Below are 20,468 nucleotides of genomic sequence, written 5' to 3' on the forward strand. Positions count from 1 at the left end.
TACCCTGCTTACACCGCCAGGCAGTGCCCCCCCAAAACCGTAGGCTTTGCTGCTCGTTTCATGGTAGCTGAAGAGCGCCAGACCGTGCCCGGGGCCCCTCTCCTATCACGCTCGCCACAACCGAATACCCCTGCGACTAGTTTGCTAAAAGAAAATTCCTGGGTATACGCCTGCACCCCCTTGTACCTCTGCCCGCCTTCTTGGACTCCTCCGGCTTGACCCTGTCCAGGTTAAACTTCTCCCAGCGGCAACAGAGCAATTTCTCCACATATTCGCTCTTCCAGCTTATCTCTTGTTTCAAATGTAAACCCAGCGGAGCCACGGACACGTGTATACCTCCCCCTTTACCGCGTTCCGCCAAACGGGCTAGATACCGCTTACTTGCAGTGTACCCCCACCGCCTCCGCCTTGTCCCCCTAGTTGCCACGCGGCACTTGCCCATCCCATACACCTCTCCTCTGCCCCGCAACCAGCAGCCACCGGCACCGCTATCGCGGTAGCGGTGGTTCCAAGTTACCTCCACCCGCCGGCACCCCAGCTGCCACCGGGCCAACGGCGGGTTTGTCCCTCCCCTTTTGCTTGCTCCCCAAGGCCTCCAACCCCAACCGAAATCGTTGCACACCTGAGTCAACCACATCATTTTTCCCCATGGGCCCTGGCCCCCCCACTGTCACCCCCCCCCGCCACTGCGGGCACCTTCAATATCACCTGGGCCCCCCTCCCTCTGCCCCCACCCCACAGATACCCCTCACACCGTATTGCAAAAGTAATTAGCCGAAATCACCTTAACTGACTGCCTGGAAGCAATCCCAGCAGCCGACCGACACGTCTCCCTCGATGCCGACACCGTCCTGGATACGACCTCCTCCTCTGAGCCCGACATCTCCCCCTCCGCCCAGCCCACGCACGAACATCTGAAAAGAAAGAAGGCCCACCAGGCACCTCGGGCCTAGCGGCTGACGGTCCAGCGCAAGCGTGCACTCCCACTGCGCCCTCAGGACCCCTCCGGATTTTTTTTTTTTTTTTTTTAGGGTGCCAGGCCTCTGCGACTCCCGCTGCCTTGTCCCTCTCCCCCTCGCCCACTCTCTCCTGGGCTGGATTGGAGGTGGCTAGCCTCGGATGGTGAGGGGCTATAGCCACCGCTGGGACAGATTTCCCCCGCCGAGACTCCGGGACCTCCGGTGCACAACCGGGGTTGGAGCCCGCAGCATTCTGCTCTTCCCGTACAGGTGGGCCTGGCTGCCGCCTTGGAGCCCCCCCGAGCTGACCCCCCCCGAACCGCACCACCGCTGTCACCGGGGCCCCCCCGCCGCGCCCGAGTGATCTCCCCCCCCGGAAGAGGCGACACGATCGCGGGCTCCCCTCCCTGCAGATGTGCATGGTGGAAGGCCCGAGGGGGGGGGGGGGCACCGCCACTAGGCCGCAAGCGCCGCGGCCGAAGTTATTATGAGGGGGGGGGCCCGGGGTAGGGTGACCACGTGTCCCGGTTTGCCCGGGATCGTCCCGTAATTGAAAATGTTGTCCCGTGTCCCGGTAGCCTTCAATCCGGGACAATAGAGTATCCCGGAATCAAAGTATCAAACACGTTGGACTGCCTGCCGGCTGCCACACTCACTGCCGCAGTCAGTGCCACTGTAATTACAGTCACTGGTTGCTAAGGCCGCCCCGCTTGTAGCAACCAGTGACGTCACCGTGACCGTGCCCAGCTCTCTCTCTCTGACTCCACCCCCACCTCCTCCTCCTCTCCTCCTTCAGCCGCGGTTCTTTACAGAGAGAGCAGCTCAGCACTACCGCGGCGCAGACCTCTTCCACCACGCTCCGCCTCCACTGCTCCATGCTCCAACCCACTGCCCAGCCCAGCGCAGGCCACCACCGTCCGTCCCGCGACCTCCCGCTGCCGCAGGGCAAGTGGGCAACTCGGTGCACTGTTGTAAATTGCAGGCCTGGCTCCTCCTCCTCCCGCCCGAGCGGCCCGACTTACTGCCTCCGCCTGAGACTCCTGAGTCCCCTCCTGTCTGAGTTAGAGAAGACCGCCCGGCGCTGGCTGAAGACTGCCCTGCCCCACCACCAACAGATGCAGACTTCATCCATATCATCATCTTAAAAGGTGAGCAAATAGGGGCAATTGACACTGTCTGGCAGCATCTGATGGGGCACAGTAGTGACAATTCATGGGCACACTGGCAGCATTTGATTGGGCACTGTAGCGACAATTCATGGGCACACTGGCAGCATTTGATGGGGCACCGTAGTGACAACTAATCGGCACACTGGCAGCATCTGATCTGATGGGCACAGTAGCGGCAATTGATAGGCACACTGGCAGAATCTGATGGGGCACAGTAGCGACAATTAATGGGCACACTGGCAGCATCTGATGGGGGCACAGTAGCGACAAATCATGGGCACACTGCCAGCATCTGATGGGGGCACAGTAGTGGCAAATCATGGGCACACTGGCAGCATCTGATGGGGCACAGTAGCGTCAATTGATCGGCACACTGGCAGCATCTGATGGGGCACACTGTTGGCAATTGCTGGGCACACTGGCAGCATCTGATGGGGGCACAGTAGCGACAATTCATGGGCACACTGGCAGCATTTGATGGGGCACAGTAGTGACAATTAATCGGCACACTGGCAGCATCTGATCTGATGGGCACAGTAGCGGCAATTGATAGGCACACTGGCAGAATCTGATGGGGCACAGTAGCAACATTTCATGGGCACACTGGCAGCATCAGATTGGGCACAGTAGCAACAATTGCTGGACACACTGGCAGCATTTGATGGGGCACAGTAGTGGCATTTGATGGGGAACAGTGGCTGCATTTGATGGGGCCTAGGGCCCTCTTTTGATCTTGCACACGTGCCCGCTGATTTCATGATACGCCCCTGCCCCCCAAAAATATGTAAAAAAACATATATTTTTTAGGGGGGGGGGGGGGTGTCCCTGAATGGCAGTTTGGAAATGTGGTCACCCTAGCCCGGGGGGACCCAGTAGGGCCCCCCACCTAGCTAATTTCCCAGGTGGATGGCCCAGGGGGGGGGCGCCGCTACTAGGCCGCAAGCGCCGCGCTCGAGTGACCCCCCCCGCAACAGGCGGTGCGATCGGCCTGGCAAAGTGTGCGAGGAGCGGCTCCCAAACGGCTGAAATCACCCCTCCAGAGCCGCCCGGCCTATGCAGAAATATGGGCAAGCAGGCTGTCCCCCCCGACGGTTCTGGCAAAGCAATCAATTCCCCAGCAGCAATCCTGCCTGAGCAATATGGGCAAGCAGGCTGCCCCCCCCCGACGGTTCTGGCAAAGCAATCAAATCCCCAGCAGCAATCCTGCCTGAGCAATATGGGCAAGCAGGCTGTCCCCCCCGACGGTTCTAGCAAAGCAATCAATTCCCCAGCAGCAATCCTGCCTGAACAATATGGGCAAGCAGGCTGTCCCCCCCGACGGTTCTGGCAAAGCACACGAATCCCCAGCAGCAATCCTACCTGAACTTTTCTCCCCACACCATGTGTTACCCGGGAAAGGAGGGAGGAGGAATTTATAGCTTCTCCTCCCCCACCACTGTACTCTCCCTAACCACTCCCCCCTGGCTTGTAAGGGTTTCTGTTAACCCTGTCATGCCGGCCCTGCGCCTATTGTCTGTTGTTCTTTGCTCCGGGCCTCTCTGGATCAACAATACCATTCGAATACGCACAGACTTTTTCCATCCTTACCATGTTCGGATGGAAGTAACAACTGCGGATTGAAGTAACAATGGACCTCAACCAGCAGCAAATGCATGTACAGTACCTATGGTGGTACCATAATTCCCCAACCTATATCAGCCAAGGAACCAAATTCAAATGTGACTACAAGAGGTGAAATGTATGAAGCATTGATCTTTGAAGATTCAGGTCCTAAAGGAATGCTGTCACTTCGCAAAGGAAGTAATTGTGTATGCACTGTAGGCATGTATACTTACCCAGCTATGCTCCCTCCCTTCCTCCCCACTGCAGTATCCCTGCCAGTGGCGGCCCGTCCATAGGGGGAGCCCGGGCGCCGCCCCCCCCCCCCCAAGTCAGTAAAAAAAAAAAAATAATAATAAAGAAAAAAAAAAACATTTTTATTTAAACATGTCCCTTTAAAAAAAAAAAAAAACGAAAAAAGGTCCTTATGTGCACTATGTCCGAGCGCCGGGCACAGTGCAGTATGAGTAGCGCCACGTCTGTGCAATCACGAGATTGCAGACGTGGCGCTACATTGGCAGCAAAAAAATGCCTTTGTGGCGGAGCCCATAGCACCACAGCTTCTGGCGCCATGGACTTGGACTTGTGGCCGGGCGGGTGCACAGCACCCAGTATATTTCTGTGCCTGTGCCGACGTCAGGAAGTGACGTCGGCACTCTCTGCAGCCCAGAGGGACGCACCTCTGTGAGCCAGGCATGAAGGTAAAGCAGCCTTATACATTCCCCTCAGCAGCAGAGCGTCCACAAAAACCCCCCTAATGTTCAGCAAAGCTAGCGCCCCCCCCCCCCCCGATTATTAAACTTCTTAATTCTATTTCCGACAAAAATAGCGGCCGGCTATCTGGTAATCTCGTGCAGTATGTTCGCAGTCTCTGGTAATCTCGTGCAGTATGTCGGCAGTCTCTGGTAATCTCGTGCAGTATGTTCGCAGTCTCTGGTAATCTCGTGCAGTATGTCCACAGTCTCTGGTAATCTCGTGCAGTATGTCCACAGTCTCTGGTAATCTGTCCTGTGATGCTGAGATTTATACTCCTGACACTATGAGTGGAAGCAAGTGGAATACAGGGGACGGAGTGGGTGGATTCTATAAGAGGTGTGGCTATATGCAGACTCTAAATGGGCAAGGAAATATTGTCCCTTTAACCACTTCCCACCCAGGCCAATTCTGCCACTTTACTCCTACATGGAAAAATCATATTTTTTGGTAGAAAAATGCCACATGTTATTTGCGCAGTAATTTTTTCGAACGCCTTTTAAAACAAACAAAAAAGCAAACAGTTTCATGAATTAAAAAAAACAAACAAAAACCCATTTTTTTTGTATAATGTGAAAGATGATGTTATGGCGAGTAAATAGATACCCAACACGTCACGCTTGAAAATTGCACACGCTAGTGAAATGGCACCAAACTTTGTTACTGAAAAATCTCCATAGGCAACGCTGTTTAGAGTTACAGAGATCTTGGTATAGAATTATTTATTTCGCTCTAACGTTCGTGAAAATACCTCACATGTGTGGTTTGAATTCCGTTTACATATGTGGGCACGACATACGTATGAGTGCTTCTGCGTGCGAGTTCGTAGTAATGGGGCACTTTAAACATATGTATTTTTATTGTTTATTTTATTTTTAAAATTTTACACTTTCCCTTTAAAAAAAATAAAAAAATTTGATCACTTTTTTACCTATTACAAGGAATGTAAACATCCCTTGTAATAGAAATAGGGCATGACAGGTCCTCTTTATGGAGAGATGTGGGGGTCAATAAGACCCCACATCTCTCCTCCAGGCAGGAAAAAAAAAACAGGACAATTTCGGCTTTCCAGCAGAGTAAATGGCAGTATTTACAACTGCCAGACCAAGCGTGACATCATAACGTCGCACCCGGGCCTCCAAGAGTCATATCTGTTTCCCAGAGCGTCATATAGGGAAGTTTGCAGTTCAGGTCTATCAGAGGCAAGCATAATGAGGAAATGCTGCCTTTTGTCAGATCTATGGACTGGCAGGACAATTCAAAGGATGTAAGAGTCAGGGGCACCGTAAGTAATTTAAGTTGAGCCTGAGTAAAGGATGTTATTTGATTACAGCGAAAAGTTTCAGTCAAAGGCATGTGGAAATTCTTGTGATAGCAAAGTTTGAAGTTTATCACCATCTTAGAAGTCTGCGATTCGTAAAAGTCCCTTATTAATCCACCATTGGAATTGACTTGGTAATAGACCTGCTGTAAATTCTGGATTGCAAAAGATGGGTTAAAGGGGTATGAGGTGAGGAAAGGGGTTTGCAGACTACTAAATAGTAGGATAAAGTGGGACAAATGATAGGGGGGCGCAATCGACAGGGAAGTCACATTAATGATCCAAGAGCATAAGGATGTCATGAGAGAGCTTCAATAGACACCCATAAAGGTCTAGAGCCTTTTGCCAAAGTACAAGCCAACTGCATTATTTTGGCACTGTGAATATATACTAAAAGGTTGGGAAGTCCCAGACCGCCACACATTTTTTATGGATCGTATAGTCAATTTGTTCATCTGAGGGTGTTTATTACCCCAGATAAAGCAAATGATTTCATTTTGTAGTTGATTTAGTTCCCTTCTGGGAATTGCTATAGATAAAGTTCTAAAGTAATAAAGCAGCAAGGACAATAAAGTCATTTTAATTGAGTTGATTCTACCAAACCAAGATAAGGGATAGTCAGACCATCACTTCAAGTCTTCCCTTAGATGTTTAAAAAGCAGCGGATAGTTGGCCCTATAAAGGGTCTCAATTGAGGAGGTTATAGGGGTTGTAAAGGTTAATGTTTTTTCACCTTAATGCATCCTATGCATTAAGGTGAAAAAACATCCGACAATACCGCTTTTACTTACCTGACTGTTTAACAGGTTCGAAGGGTTTGATCCTGCGCTTGCCCCCATCATCCTCCTCGTCTCCGAGCCTGGCCGTTGATTGGCTACACTGGATGGATTGAAAGCAGCGCAGCCATAGGTTCGTGCTGCTGTCAATCACATCCAATAACGCGGCACGCCGGGGGCGGGGCTGAGTGATACAGTGAGCGGCGATAGCCGCCGGCTGTATCACAGGAGCACGCCCGCAGGAACTCAACACCATGCGAGCTTGCATGAATGTGTTGAGTTCTTGCGGGGAGGAGCCGAGACAGCCGCCGAGGGACCCCAGAAGACCAGGTTCCCCCCCTACTGACACCATCAAAGGGGCACTATTCTTCACATTGAAACCAATGATGGGGCACTGATGCTGAGGCATTTTCTACTCCCACTGGCCACAGTATGCCCCCCCCCCCCTAAAGCAGGAAGGACAGTAAACTGTCCCTTTGCTTATAAAGTTTGTAGACCCCTGCATTAGAATTGAAAAGGTACATGCACATGGATCTTTCACTGCTTCTGTTAATTTCTCCATAAAGCTGACAGCTACAGAGGTGAATGAGGGCTCAGGATAGTAAAAAATAAACATTAAAGCTGGGTACGCACGGTCTGAATATTGACTGGTTCAGCTGGAACCAGTCTACATTTGGCCTATGTGTACAGCTGTCCTTCAGCACTGACAGCCATTGATTATTATGTTCTTGGGGGGGTAGTCCCGCTATCAGAACACAAAAGTACAGAAGGGGAGTTCGCTGCACTCACATCGCTTAGTTAGCACAGTGATCACTCCATTTTTTTCGTTCAGCCCACTGGGTTGCCGAAAGAAACCTGAATGTGTGTACAAGGCATTATGCTCACCAAGGTGGAAGAAGCATTGCTCCCCCTGCCCCTTCAAAGACCGCTGATGGCTCAGTTCTCCCTCTTCAGTGAGCAGAGAGCTGGCGACTGTCAGATACCAGCTCTCTGCTATACCCCTCCAGCACTCACTGGCGCTCCAGGCTGTGGAAAGGGGCAGAAGCAGATGGTTTAGCCTCTCATCAGCTTGCAGAGAGGCTGAGCCAGCTGCTGGTCTAGGCACCTGGGTGGATACCAACATTGAAGTTAGGATCTCTCCAGAGACTGGACCAGCTGACTGACATCAGCGGACTGCAGGCCTTAGCACTCCTGTGATCGATAGAAGTAGGGCCCTACTTCTCCTTTAAAAACTTTGGTGTGCAAAATCTGAGTACAGGACCATACCAATTACAATCTGATTATTGAATCTACTTCAGATCTACTAACAAGTGGCTGCTAATTTCATTATTATAATTGCTCCACCCTCATAGGGATATGATTAGTTGCTAATTGTTACTGCCACAGGCACATTGCTCTTTGCCTTGCCCTAGAGCAGTGGTTCTCAACTCCCGTCCTCAGGACCCACTAACAGGCCAGGTTTTAAGTATTACCTTGGGGAGGTGCAGACTAGAATACTGCAATCACTGAGCAGAAAATGATATCACCTGTGATGGATTTCAGTTATCTTGCAAACCTGGCCTGTTAGTGGGTTCTGAGGACAGGAGTTGAGAACCACTGCCCTAGAGGAATAATCCTAAAAATACTGTGACATGCCACATATCCTAGCATGAAGATTCAAAGTCAAACCCCTCATTTTATTTTTGTTTCTTATAGAAGAGTAAAACCTCCTCAAGCAGGAAGTCAGTGCAGAAGCTTCATAGGCTGCAGTCAAGAACTATGTCACCTCCAGTGGCCCACAACTTACAACCAATACACCTTTTTAATTTTACATGTATAATAAAATATAATACTGGTTTCACCAGATTACAGCTTTGTGTATTTAATGGGTCTTGGGAGTAGTTAAAAAAAATGCTTTTCTGTGAAAGATCGTTGGGTATGGCCTCTGTCCTGAATAAGTACATTTAAATTTAACCAGACATCGTAAAGTAGAACATCTTATTATATAACCACATTCTCAGCGACATTGGCCATTTCATTCAATGTATGCAAGAATGAAGTCTATACAGGGGTGGACTGACCATTTAGGCACTCGGGCACCACATACTTTAGGTCTAAAAATCCCAAGATTAGTTGCCCCGCCTCTCCAGTACCATTTCAGTGTGTGTATTCTATGTGTGTATATTGTGTGTCTGTGTGTGAATACTGTGTATGTATACTGTATGTGTGTGTATTCTGTGTGGCCTCATAATCTATTGCCTGGGGGTCCCATAATCTCCTATTGCCCGGGGGCCCCATAATCTCCTATTACCCGGGGGCCCCATAATCTCCTATCGCCCGGGGGCCCCATACTCTCCTATTGCCCGGGGGCACAATAATCTCCTATTGCCCAGGAGCCCCATAATATCATATTGCCCGGGGGCCCCATAATCTCCTATTGCTCGAGGGCCTCATAATCTCCTATTGCTCAGGGGCCTCATAATCTCCTATTGCCCGGGGGCCCCATAATTTACTATTGCCCGGGGCCCCGTAATCTCCTATTGCCCTGGGGGCCCCATAATCTCCTATTGCCCTGGGGGCCCCATAATCTCCTATTGCCCGGGGGCCCCATGAGTTGTCAGTCCGCCCCTGAGTCTATAGGTACACTAGAAAAGAGTGACATCAAGAAAAGGCTTTTTGCATTAACGGAAACCTTTGCTGACAGCAGGCTGCCCATGCCAGGTGCTGATTTTATGGGTTTAATATTGAATAACTGGTCTGAAATAAGAATGTAGCAAGCTTAAAGCCCAACTTCTTCATTTACATCCCCTCAAAACTCTCCACAATTTTTGGGAGCACCAGCCGCTTGTCCGTTTGTTTTCCCACCATTCCTGCACTTACCCCATCTAGGTCGGGAACAGCTTTGGATCCTTCCCGGGTCTCCTCCTCCTCAGCAGTCTTCCCAGCGGCTTCCTCTGCATCTCCTCCTTGGCAGCCAATATGGTCGCTTCTCCTCTCGGCCAATCGGGTCTCAGAACCAGCTTCCTGATTGGCCAGGAGGGGAATCGGGAAGACGCTAACGAATATTATTTCTCTATTGTCACACAAGTGGGTGTGTTTGGGGCACAGAGCCCACCCTTTTTGAGTATCCGGCTCCAATCACATGCTTCGAAAAAAAAAAAACATTGGAATTCATGCGTCTGGCGCCATGCATGTAGATTAGGGGCTAGCCACATTGATTAGGGGGGCGGTGTCCAGTATGGACAGGCCGCGACTGATTTATAAAATACATTTCTGGTTGATCTGGGTTATAGTACAGATCTCTCCTCCTCTTGTGGGAATAGGCTTTCCTTCATCCTAGACAGCATAGCGCTCATATAATTTTAAGTGATCTGTCATTCCATCCAAGAACACTGGTGAGCCATACCTCCCAACTTTTTGAGCTGGGAATGAGGGACACCTATCAGCAAAAGCATGCAGGCATAGGACACACCCCTTGTCACGCCCCCTTAAAGGAGACTTGCACAAAAAAACAAGTGCTTTTTTTTACCACTACTATTCCTTTATATTGGCGTTTGGAATTTACAAATGCAGCAATTTAGAAATTGGATGAAAGGTTTAGCGCTGGAAAACACTTTTTGATAGATAAAAAGTGCATTTTATATACAACTATATAGATCAGACCAAAATGAGGGACAAATGAGGAGAATGAGGGACAGGGGGACATTGCTCCAAATCAGGGACAGTCCCTCGAAATCAGGGACAGTTGGGAGGTATGCTGTGAGCCCAGACGAGCATGACGATGTGCCCAGGGGGTGTGTCCATGACACCCTGGGATCACAGGCAGTGGGTTAGATAATGCTGGGTGCAGTGGTGTATTTGGGTTTTGTGCTGCCCTAGGCCTGACTAAACTTGTGCACCCCCTAATTTAAATATGACCCACCCCTTCCTGTTAAGGTCACACCCCTTCCTGTTTTAAGACCTGCCCTGAAATTTTCCAGTGGGGACACTAGTTCTGAGGGCCTTGGGGGGGGGGGGGGATTCCCTTATCTGTAGAGATTTACTCTCATTTCCTGTTTGGCTATGGGGCAGGAAATGAAGAGAAATCAACGGATGGCAAAACATTTTTTAACAGGGGCTATAACCCTCCCTTACTCTATCCAAAATGGAAAAAAAAGTGTTGCCTATAGTTCTACTTTAAAGCGGTAGTTCACCCCCCCCCCGACACATTTTACCATCGAGACAGGCATTGTAGCGCGAGCTACAGTATGCCTGTCCCGATTTTTTTAACCCCGTACTCACCTTGTAGTCGTCCATCGTAGATTTCGGCTCCCGCGGGGAATGGGCGTGCCTATGGAGAGGGAGGATGATTGACGGCCGGCCCTGGCACGTCACTCTCCCCGAAGACAGCCGGAGTAGGTCTCGGCTCTTCACGGCGCCTGCGCACAGGCTATGCGCACGCGTCGTGAAGACCAAGCCTATTTCGGCTATTTCCGGAGAAGCGCGACGCGCCAGAGCCGGCCGTCAATCATCCTCCGTCTCCAGAGGCACGCCCATTCCCCGGTATCTTCGATGGACGACTACAAGGTGAGTACGGGGGTAAAAAATTCGGGACAGGCATACTGTAGCTCGCGCTACAATGCCTGATTTTAGGGTAAAAGAAAAAAAAATAATTTTTTTCCCGTCGATAGGGTGAACCCCCGCTTTAAGCACAAATTTCTGCTGAATTTATGGAGGACTAAGAGGATATAACCATATCAATGGTGCAGCAGAAAACATATAGCACAATGATGAAGGTATGTGGTCCAGGCATTGAGCAAAGGAAGGATTGGGGGCAGGAACAAATAAATCCATCTATTTATTTTTCTCATCAGCAATCGACAGAAATAAAATTAAGATTCTTATCCACTTACGGACCGCCTCCTGCACATATACGTCGGCAGAATGGCACGGCTGGGCACAAGCACGTATATATACGTCCTGTACTTGTACCCAGCCGTGGGTCGCGGCCGTGTGTAAACACGGCTTCCCCGTGCTTCACTGTGGCGGCGTATCGATCGCGTCATTCCCTTTATAGGGGAGACACGATCGATGACGTCACACCTACAGCCACACCCCCCGACAGTTGTAAACACTCACACAGTGAACCCTAACTCCTACAGCGCCCCCTGTGGTTAACTCCCAAACTGCAACTGTCATTTTCACAATAAAGAATGCAATTTAAATGCATTTTTTGCTGTGAAAATGACAATGGTCCCAAAAATGTGTCAAAATTGTCTGAAGTGTCCGCCATAATGTCGCAGTCACGAAAAAAAAACGCTGATCGCCGCCATTAGTAGTAAAAAAAAATAAAAAAAAAATGCAATAAAACTATCCCCTATTTTGTAAACGCTATAAATTGTGCGCAAACCAACCGATAAACGATTATTGCGATTTTTTTACCAAAAATAGGTAGAAGAATACGTATCGGCCTAAACTGAGGAAAAAAAAAATTATATATGTTTTTGGGGGATATTTATTATAGCAAAAAGTAAAAAAAATATAATTTTTTTTCAAAATTGTTGCTCTATTTTTGTTTATAGAGCAAAAACTAAAAACCGCAGATGTGATCAAATACCACCAAAAGAAAGCTCTATTTGTGGGGAAAAAAGGACGCCAATTTTGTTTGGGAGCCACGTCGCACGACCGCGCAATTGTCAGTTAAAGCGACGCAGTGCTGAATCGCAAAAAGTGCTCTGGTCTTTGACCAGCAATATGGTCCGGGGGTTAAGTGGTTAAAGTTGTCCTCAAGTGTAGCAACAGATTTTCAAAAAAAAAAAAATACTCACATTAAGAGGTTACATATTCTAAAAAAAGTAATACATTTAGCTGTGACTAGCTTAGGCTTCTTTCACACTATGGATTGTATGTCCGTTTTATAATATCTGTATTACACCTATTAATGGACGTTTATTAACGGATTTAATAACGGATACATACGGATAAATATTTTACGATTCTTCCTTTATTGAAAACGGATAATGTTTATCCGTATATATCCGTATACATCCGTTATATCATTCCTTTCTAACGTCCGTTAATAAAAACCATTTCACCCTTTCTTGAAGTCCAGCTCCAGAAGTCTTTACTGAGCATGCTCAGTAAAATTAACGTCCGTTAACATAACGGACATTTACGGAGACATTTACTAACGTCCGTGCGCCATAGACTTCAATGTTAAAATATAACGGACGTTAATATATCCGTTACTTGCAACGGACAAAAAATGGACAAAAAATAGTGCAAGACCCGTCACATATTCCGTTATAACTAACGTCCGTACGTTATAACGGACTATTACGGATCTTTACGGAACATAAAAAAATCCCATAGACTTTAATGATATTTTATAAAGGACGTATAACTTCCGTTTTTTAACATTATCTGACGGATTTTAATACGGATTATTAAAACGGATTTATTTTGTAGTGTGAAAAGGGCCTTAGCCAGCAGCAAAGCCTAATTTTTTTCCCTCTGTACCAGTTTCCTTTAACTAAGTCCTGGTGAACTAATAGACTGAATAATCAAACCCCAAACCAACTAGCCTAATCTGTATGCAGTAGCCACAGGCCCACATGTTAATGCAGAATGCTGGGTCAGCTTGAACATTTAATGTAAAAAACACACGCGGTCCACTTGTAGGATCAAGGGAGCCATGGAGTTCTAATAATGAGGACATAGCAATGACTTAATTAAGCTTTGAAAGGTAGTTCACTGTCATTGTGCAAGCCTCAGTTGCAGCTACAATGTTCAGGGTGACACAAGGGAATGTTGATCATGGCACTCATTTACTTTTGTTACTTGTCTACCAAGGTGTGTTTTTAAATTTCCTTGTACTCAAGAGGTTAATAAAACAAGCTAGCGGATGCAGAATCACTGAGTTGATAAAAAAGGGTCAAGTATTTTGTTGGACCACATTTTGCTTTAAAGGGGTTGTGAAGGTTCATGTTTTTTCACCTTAATGCATCCTATACATTAAGGTGAAAAAACATCTTACGATCACCGGCCCCCCAGCCCCCCTTTTTACTTACCTGAGCCTTGAAGAGTCCCGCGTCGCAAATGCGCTCCTCCTTTGCTTGGCTCTTCATTGGATAGCCATTGGCTCGCGCTGCTGTCAATCAACTCCAATGGGCCAGGGGGCGGGGCTGGGTCCTGTAGTCTGCAGCTATGGCCGCCGACTACAGGACTCGGGAGCGCGCCCGCAAGGTAACCCCCTTTGGGAGAGAGCTTCCCAGAGGGGTTTATCAGAAGCGGGGAGGAGCCGAGACAGCCGCCGTGGGACCCCAGAAGACGCCGTTCGGGGTCACTCTGTGCAAAACGAGCTGCACCGTGGAGGTGAGTATAACATGTTTGTTATTTATTTATTTTTTTATATTCAAACCTTTAGTATCACTTTAAAGCGGGGGTTCACCCTAAAAAAAAATTCTAACATTACATTCAGCTCACTACCGACATTGACAGTATGCAGATCTTTTTAATTTTTTGCCGTACATACCATTTTTTCATTATTTTCCTCCCGGCTTCCGGGTAGTGAATCCCGCGGGAGTGAGCGTTCATATGCACAGGCTAAGTGATTGACGTATGACAAAAGGGCGAGGGCGTCTGGCCCCCCGCCACCGCCTGTGGCAAGGAAGTCTCCAGCGCGAGTGATGATCACCACCACCCGGATCCCCGCGGATGACAGTATACATGTTCCCATGCTCGTTTTTACACCTGCTTTGTGAGTAGGTTTTTTATATACTTTCACATGTTTCAATAAATGACTAAACTGCTACGCTTAGAAGGCGCCGCCTTGTGTTCTTTTCGTCCACCTACCAGTGCCCTTAAGTACTTATCAGTGCCCACCAGTGCCGCCTCATCAGTGCAGCCTCATCAGCGCACATCAATGAAGGAGAAAAATTACCTTTTTGCAAACTTTTATAACAAACTATGAAACTGTTTTTTTCTTTTCAAAATTTTCAGTCTTTTTTTTTTTTTTTATAAAAAAAAAACAAAAAAAAACACCCCAGTGGTGATTAAATACCACCAAACGAAATCTCTATTTGAGTGAATAGAAATGATGAAAAAAAAATCATATGGGTACAGTGTTGCTTGACCATGCAATTGTAAATCAAAGAGTGAGAGCGCTGAAAGCTGAAAATTGGCCTGGGCAGGAAGGGGGTTTAGGTGACCAGCAAGAAAGTGGTCGAACGCACCTTGAAAATTCTGAGGCCACAAGAAAAAAGATAATATGGTCAGGTAAGACTACAATTAAATGATTTGGCCTCATTACTAAACGATACATCTGGCAGAAATACAATACAGACCATGGGGCAGATCCACAAAGATCTGCCCTGGCGCATCGTATCTGAGATACGCTACGCCGCCGTACCTTACCTGGCTTTGGTTCGAATCCATAAAGATTTTGCGCCGTAAGTTATGGCGGCGTAGTGTATCTCAAGCGGCGTAACTGCGCGGAATTCAAATTGGGCGGGTAGGGGGCCTGTTTCATTTAAATGAAGCGCGTCCCCGCGCCGAACGAACTGCGCATGCGCCGTCCCTAAATTTCCCGCCGTGCATTGCGCAAAATGACGTCATTGGTTTTGACCTGGACGTAAATTACGTCCATCCCGATTCACGAACGACTTACGCAAAAAAATAAATAAATTTGAAATTATACACGGGAACGACGGCCATACTTAACATTGAGTACGCCACGAAATAGCAGCTTTAACTATATGCCGAAAAAAGCCGACTAGAGACGACGTAAAGGAATGCGCCGGCCGCTCGTACATTCGTGGATCGTCGGAAATAGCTAAATTGCATACTCGACGCGGAAAACGAAGGGAATGCCACCCAGCGGACGCCGAAGAATTGCATCTTAGATCCGAAGGCGTACGAAGACGTACGCCTGTCGGATCTAACCCAGATGCCGTCGTATCTTGTTTTGAGGATTCAAAACAACGAAACGACGCGGGAAATTTGAAAGTACGCCGGCGTACTCTCTCTGTGGATCTGCCCCTATGTCTGTCTTCATTTCAGGCTGTAAAACAACAAAATGTGATACATTTAAAGGGGGGTGATTACTTTCTATACCCACTGTATAACATTTGGGGGGGGGGGGGGGGGGCAGTTACACAAAGCTCTTTTCTTTTTATTGTTCCTCATACATATAACTAATCCAGGGAGCTCATAACTTGTATTTTTGCCCCAATGGGCCCAATGACCATTTCTGTTTTAAATATATTTCTCTGCCTTAGTTCAGTGCAAGGATGAGACGTACACCACAAGCTCAGGGGACATTACAAGCCCAGACTTTCCGGGTATCTACCCCAAACTCACCAACTGCAAGTACACCATCCAGGCAGAAGAGGGCTTCTCCATTCTTCTGAGGTTCGTGCACTTTGACATCGAGTCACATCCAGATACCGTGTGCCCCTATGATCGGCTCCAGGTGAGGAATTGCTGTCAATGGAGAATTTCTCGAATAGGCTGTATTAAGGTTATTAGAGTTCCTCTATATGGCCAAAGTGTGTAGACTTCCTCCTGTGTTCATGTGATTCCAAAGAAGGGTACGCTTAATGCTACATATACACAGGGACATTGTTGACAACTGTGGGGGCTTTAAACTTTGTGGCAACAGTTTGGGGAAGACCCTTTTGTGTTCCAGCATGACGGCGCCCCCTTTGTACAAAGGCAACTCCGTAAAGACTACTTTAGTGTAGGGGAACTTGAGTGGCCTTCACAGAGCCGTGACTTCATCCCTACTGGACACTTTGGGATAAATTGGAAAGACAATTGTGAGCCAGATCTTCTGGTACAACATCAGTACCTGACAATGTCCCACAGACACACTCAAACATTTGGGCCCGGATTCACAGACAGTGGCGCATATTTATGCCGCCGTAGCGTATCTCCTTTACACTACGCCGACGTAGCGCAGAGAGGCAAGCACTGAATTCACAAAGCCAGTGCTTCCAAATCTGCGCTGGGTTTCCAAGGTGTAAGTCGGCGTAAGTGGAAGTGGGCGTGAGCCATGCTAATGAGGCGTGACCCCGTGCAAATTATGGGCCGAGCGCCAGACAGATACGTATCGCCAACTGCGCATGCGCCGTCCCGTGGATGCATCTTAGTGCGCTTGCTCACAATAACGTCGGAACAACTGCCTAAGATACGTCGGATCACTGCCTACGGCGTGAACGTAACCTACGCCTAGTCATATTCACGCTCTAGGTAAACTACGTAAAATACGTTGGCTTGAGTTCCCTGGTGCAGCCCTTTGCATGGATGCTGCTGAGTTACACCTCCTGTATGGGGCATAACTTTACGCCGGACGTATGACTTTACGCGCACTGCGTCGGACGGACGTACGTTCGTGAATCGCCGTATCTCCCTCATTTGCATATGTGAATAGAAAATCAATGGGAGCGCCAAATACGACCAGCGTAAATATGCGCCCACTGTACGTCGGCGTAGGCAAGTTACATCGGTAGGATGAAGCCTATTTTCAGGCGTATCTTAGTTTTGTGGGCACGGCGCACAGATACGACGGCGCATATTTGCACTTATGCGGCGTATCTCGAGATACGTCGGCGCAAGTGCTTTGTGAATCCGGGCCTATGTGTACAGTCATCCAAGAAAAGTGGAGACTGTACCCGAGATCAACTATTCCAAAGAAAAGTTCACAGAGGATACCAAACCTCACATTTGTCAACCCGGGTTATACAAAAAGCATAGACATCTTTTTAACCACTTCAGCCCTGGAGGGATTTACCCCCCTTCCTGACCAGAGCATTTTTTGTGATTCTGTACTGCGTCGTTTTAACTGACAATTGCGCGGTCATGCAACGCTGTACCCAAACAAAATTGACAACCGTTTTTTTCCCCACAAATAGAGCTTTCTTTTGTTGGTATTTGATCACCTCTGCGGTTTATATTTTTTTGCGCTATAAACAAAAAAAAAATAAGAGTGACAGTTTTGAAAAAAAAGTTAGATTTTTTAACTTTTTGCTATAATAAATATCCCCAAAAAATATAAAAAAAAATTCTTCCACAGTTTAGGCCGATATGTATTCTTCTACATATTTTTGGTAAACAAATAAATAAAATCGCAATAAGTGTATATTGATTGGTTTGGGCAAACGTTATAGCGTCTACAAAATAGGGGATAGATTTATGGCATTTTTATCTTTTTTTTTTTTTTTACTAATATCGGTGGCGATCTGCGATTTTTATCGGGACTGAGACATTATGGCGGACATATCGGACACCTTTGACACTATTTTGGGACCATTGTCATTTATACAGCGATCAGATCTACAAATAGCCACTGATTACTGTATAATTGTTACTGACGGGGAAGTGGTTAAGCACTAGGGGGCGATCAGGGGGTTAAGTGTGTTCCCTGGATGTGTTCTAACTGTAGGAGGGATGGTCTCACTACAACATGACAGAGATCACTGCTCCCGATGACAGGGAGCAGTAGATCCCTGTCATGTTGCTAGGCAGAACAAGGAAATGCCTTGTTTACATAGGCATCTCCCTGTTCTGCCTCTCCTCTCTGCAATCACGGGCCGCCCATTTGCCTGCCCCTGCCATTCTGCTGTAAATGGGCGTGCGGCAGTCGGCAAGTGGCAAGTGCCTAAAGATCCTGCATTCGTTCATTTACGGATCTGTGCCCTTTACCAATGTTTGCAATCCTAAAGCCGCATACACACGACCATTTTTCATGTCATGGAAAAAAACGTTGTTTTTCTCGACATGATTCTTGTCAAGCCTGCCTTGCATACACACGATTGTGAAAAAAAAAATGCTCGAGCAAAGCGCGGTGACGTACAACACGTACGACGGCACTATAAAGGGGAAGTTCCATTCGGATGGCGCCACCCTTTGGGCTGCTTTTTGCTGATTTTGTGTTAGTAAAAGTTTGGTGAGAGACGATTCACGCTTTTCAGTCTTCGTGCTTTTCAGTTACAGCGTGATGAATGTGCTATCTCCATTACAAACACTAGTTTTACCAGAACAAGGGCTCCCGTCTCATCAGTCGTTAAAGCCTTGGGCCCTAAGCAAAATGACATGTCACATTAAAGTTGAGAAGCGGGGGGCTGCTGCTGACATGTCACATTAAAGATTGAAGTTGAGAAGGGGGGGGATGGGGTGTTCTGCTGTCGGAACTGACATCTTGCATTAAAGTGAGAAGCAGGGGGTGCTGACTTCTTACCTCTTCTCCCATGCAGCCAGCGAGTTGAGAAGCGGGGTGGGGGGCCGAAAATGAATTCTCACCAGGCGGGGCCTCTAGTAAATTGGGGGGCCCTAAGCGGCTTGCATAGTGAGCCCAGGCCCATCGGAACCCGACAGGCAAAGCAAGCATTTGTCTGGGTCCCCGAGCTGGCCAGGGGCCCCGAGCTGGCCAGGGGCCCCAGCAGGGAGGGCCCTTGCCACACAGTCCATAACCGCGCGGTACAGGAAAATCAGGTTCCTGTTCCCGGCCAGACTGACAGGAAGTACACACACTGAGTGTTCACTTCCTTTCAGTCTACCCCCGGGAACAGCAAAGTGAATCTCCTGTACCGCGCGGTTATGGTACACGGCCGACCGGACTGCAGGAGGACGCAGCGATGCGGCAAGGGCCCTCCCTGCTGGGCCCCCTGTGCGGACACCAACATCTGCCGGCGTGTGCGTGTGAGGATAGAGGTAAGCCGCCAACCCCCCGCTTCTCAACTTGAAATGTCACTTTTTTTGCTTGGGGCCCCCAAATGTCTTCGAACGGCCCTGAGTGAGCCTATAGGGCAGATTAGCCCTGCCTACACATGACCATTTTTTACGGCGTGAAAAATGACGACGTGAAAAACGAGAAAATTTAGAGCATGTTCTAAATTTTTAATGCCCATTTTTCACGTCGAGAAAAATGCTCTGGAGCCCACACACAATAGTTTTTAATGACCAATTTAAAAAATGACATTTTTTCTCGTCATGGAAAACGGTCGTGTGTACGCGGCATCACACAAACTTTTTCCTGGCAGAAAATTTACCATAACATTTTCAAAGTAAATTTCCTGTACAATATCCACCGCTAATTTATCAGCCACTACAGTATGATTCGGTTTTGGGCTGTTTTTGATTTTATCTGGAAATAAAATGTCTAGCAAAAGCAGAAAAAAAAAAATTGCTTTCACAGCTCTTGTGTTCAACTTAAAATGAAATGAAAATGCCAGAAAACTCTTAAAGATTTATCTTGGCCAACGTGTGCTTAAATGTTTCTGCTTTTTAGAGCCGAGCCAGATCTATAGATACCGCTGATATGGCTTCACTTTCATAAGCGCACAAAAATCCATTTGATAACTATGACACTTCAGTTATTTGATACGGTATTCCCTAGGGGACTTGTGTAATTTTCCAGTTTGTGCTCTGTTTAATCTTCATTTTCGACCTGACAGAAGCTGTCCAGCGAAGGCCAAGAACATTTTACACTCCTCCCCATCCGAAATGAATGTGACCTGAAACCACAGTACATGATACCCAGGCATATTGGACCACGTGCCATAGCATCTGAAAGGGGGGGTGGGGAAGTACTTGTTACACTTAGCAACCAGATTATGCTTTCTGTTCTCCAATACTGCACTGCAAACACGAAAGAAGCGTCTTGTTCGTGTGGGCCTATGCCTGCTAGTGTCCAAAAACCGTCAGGCCGCGTACACATGGTCGGACAATACCGATGAAAACGGACTGAAGTTCAGTTTCATTGGTCCAAACCGACCGTGTGTGGGCCCCATCGGTCAGTTGTCCTTCGGTCCAAAAAAAGAGAACTTGCTTTAAAATTGAACCGATGGACGCCTAACCGATAGGTCAAAACCGATGGTTAGTATGCAAAAGCATCAGTTAAATACCCGAGCATCCTCAGAATCAAGTCGACGCA

General features: G+C 47.8%; 1 protein-coding gene across 2 annotated transcripts in view; it reads left to right on the forward strand.

Annotated features, from left to right (window-relative positions):
- The window catches only part of MASP2 (MBL associated serine protease 2), an 84,476-nt gene that overhangs the window by 30,280 nt on the left and 33,728 nt on the right, over window positions 1-20,468 (forward strand). The window contains exon 5 of one of the 2 annotated variants that reach the window (XM_040326342.1): window positions 15,814-16,007. In XM_040326342.1, coding sequence (XP_040182276.1) covers window positions 15,814-16,007 — 194 coding nt within the window. Of the gene's footprint in view, window positions 1-8,272; window positions 8,423-15,813; window positions 16,008-20,468 lie in introns of those variants that run through there. The other variant, XM_040326343.1, reaches the window with a different exon arrangement.

Source organism: Rana temporaria, chromosome 10 (genome assembly GCF_905171775.1).
Source record: "Rana temporaria chromosome 10, aRanTem1.1, whole genome shotgun sequence".
In the NCBI taxonomy this organism is placed as follows: Eukaryota; Metazoa; Chordata; class Amphibia; order Anura; family Ranidae; genus Rana; species Rana temporaria.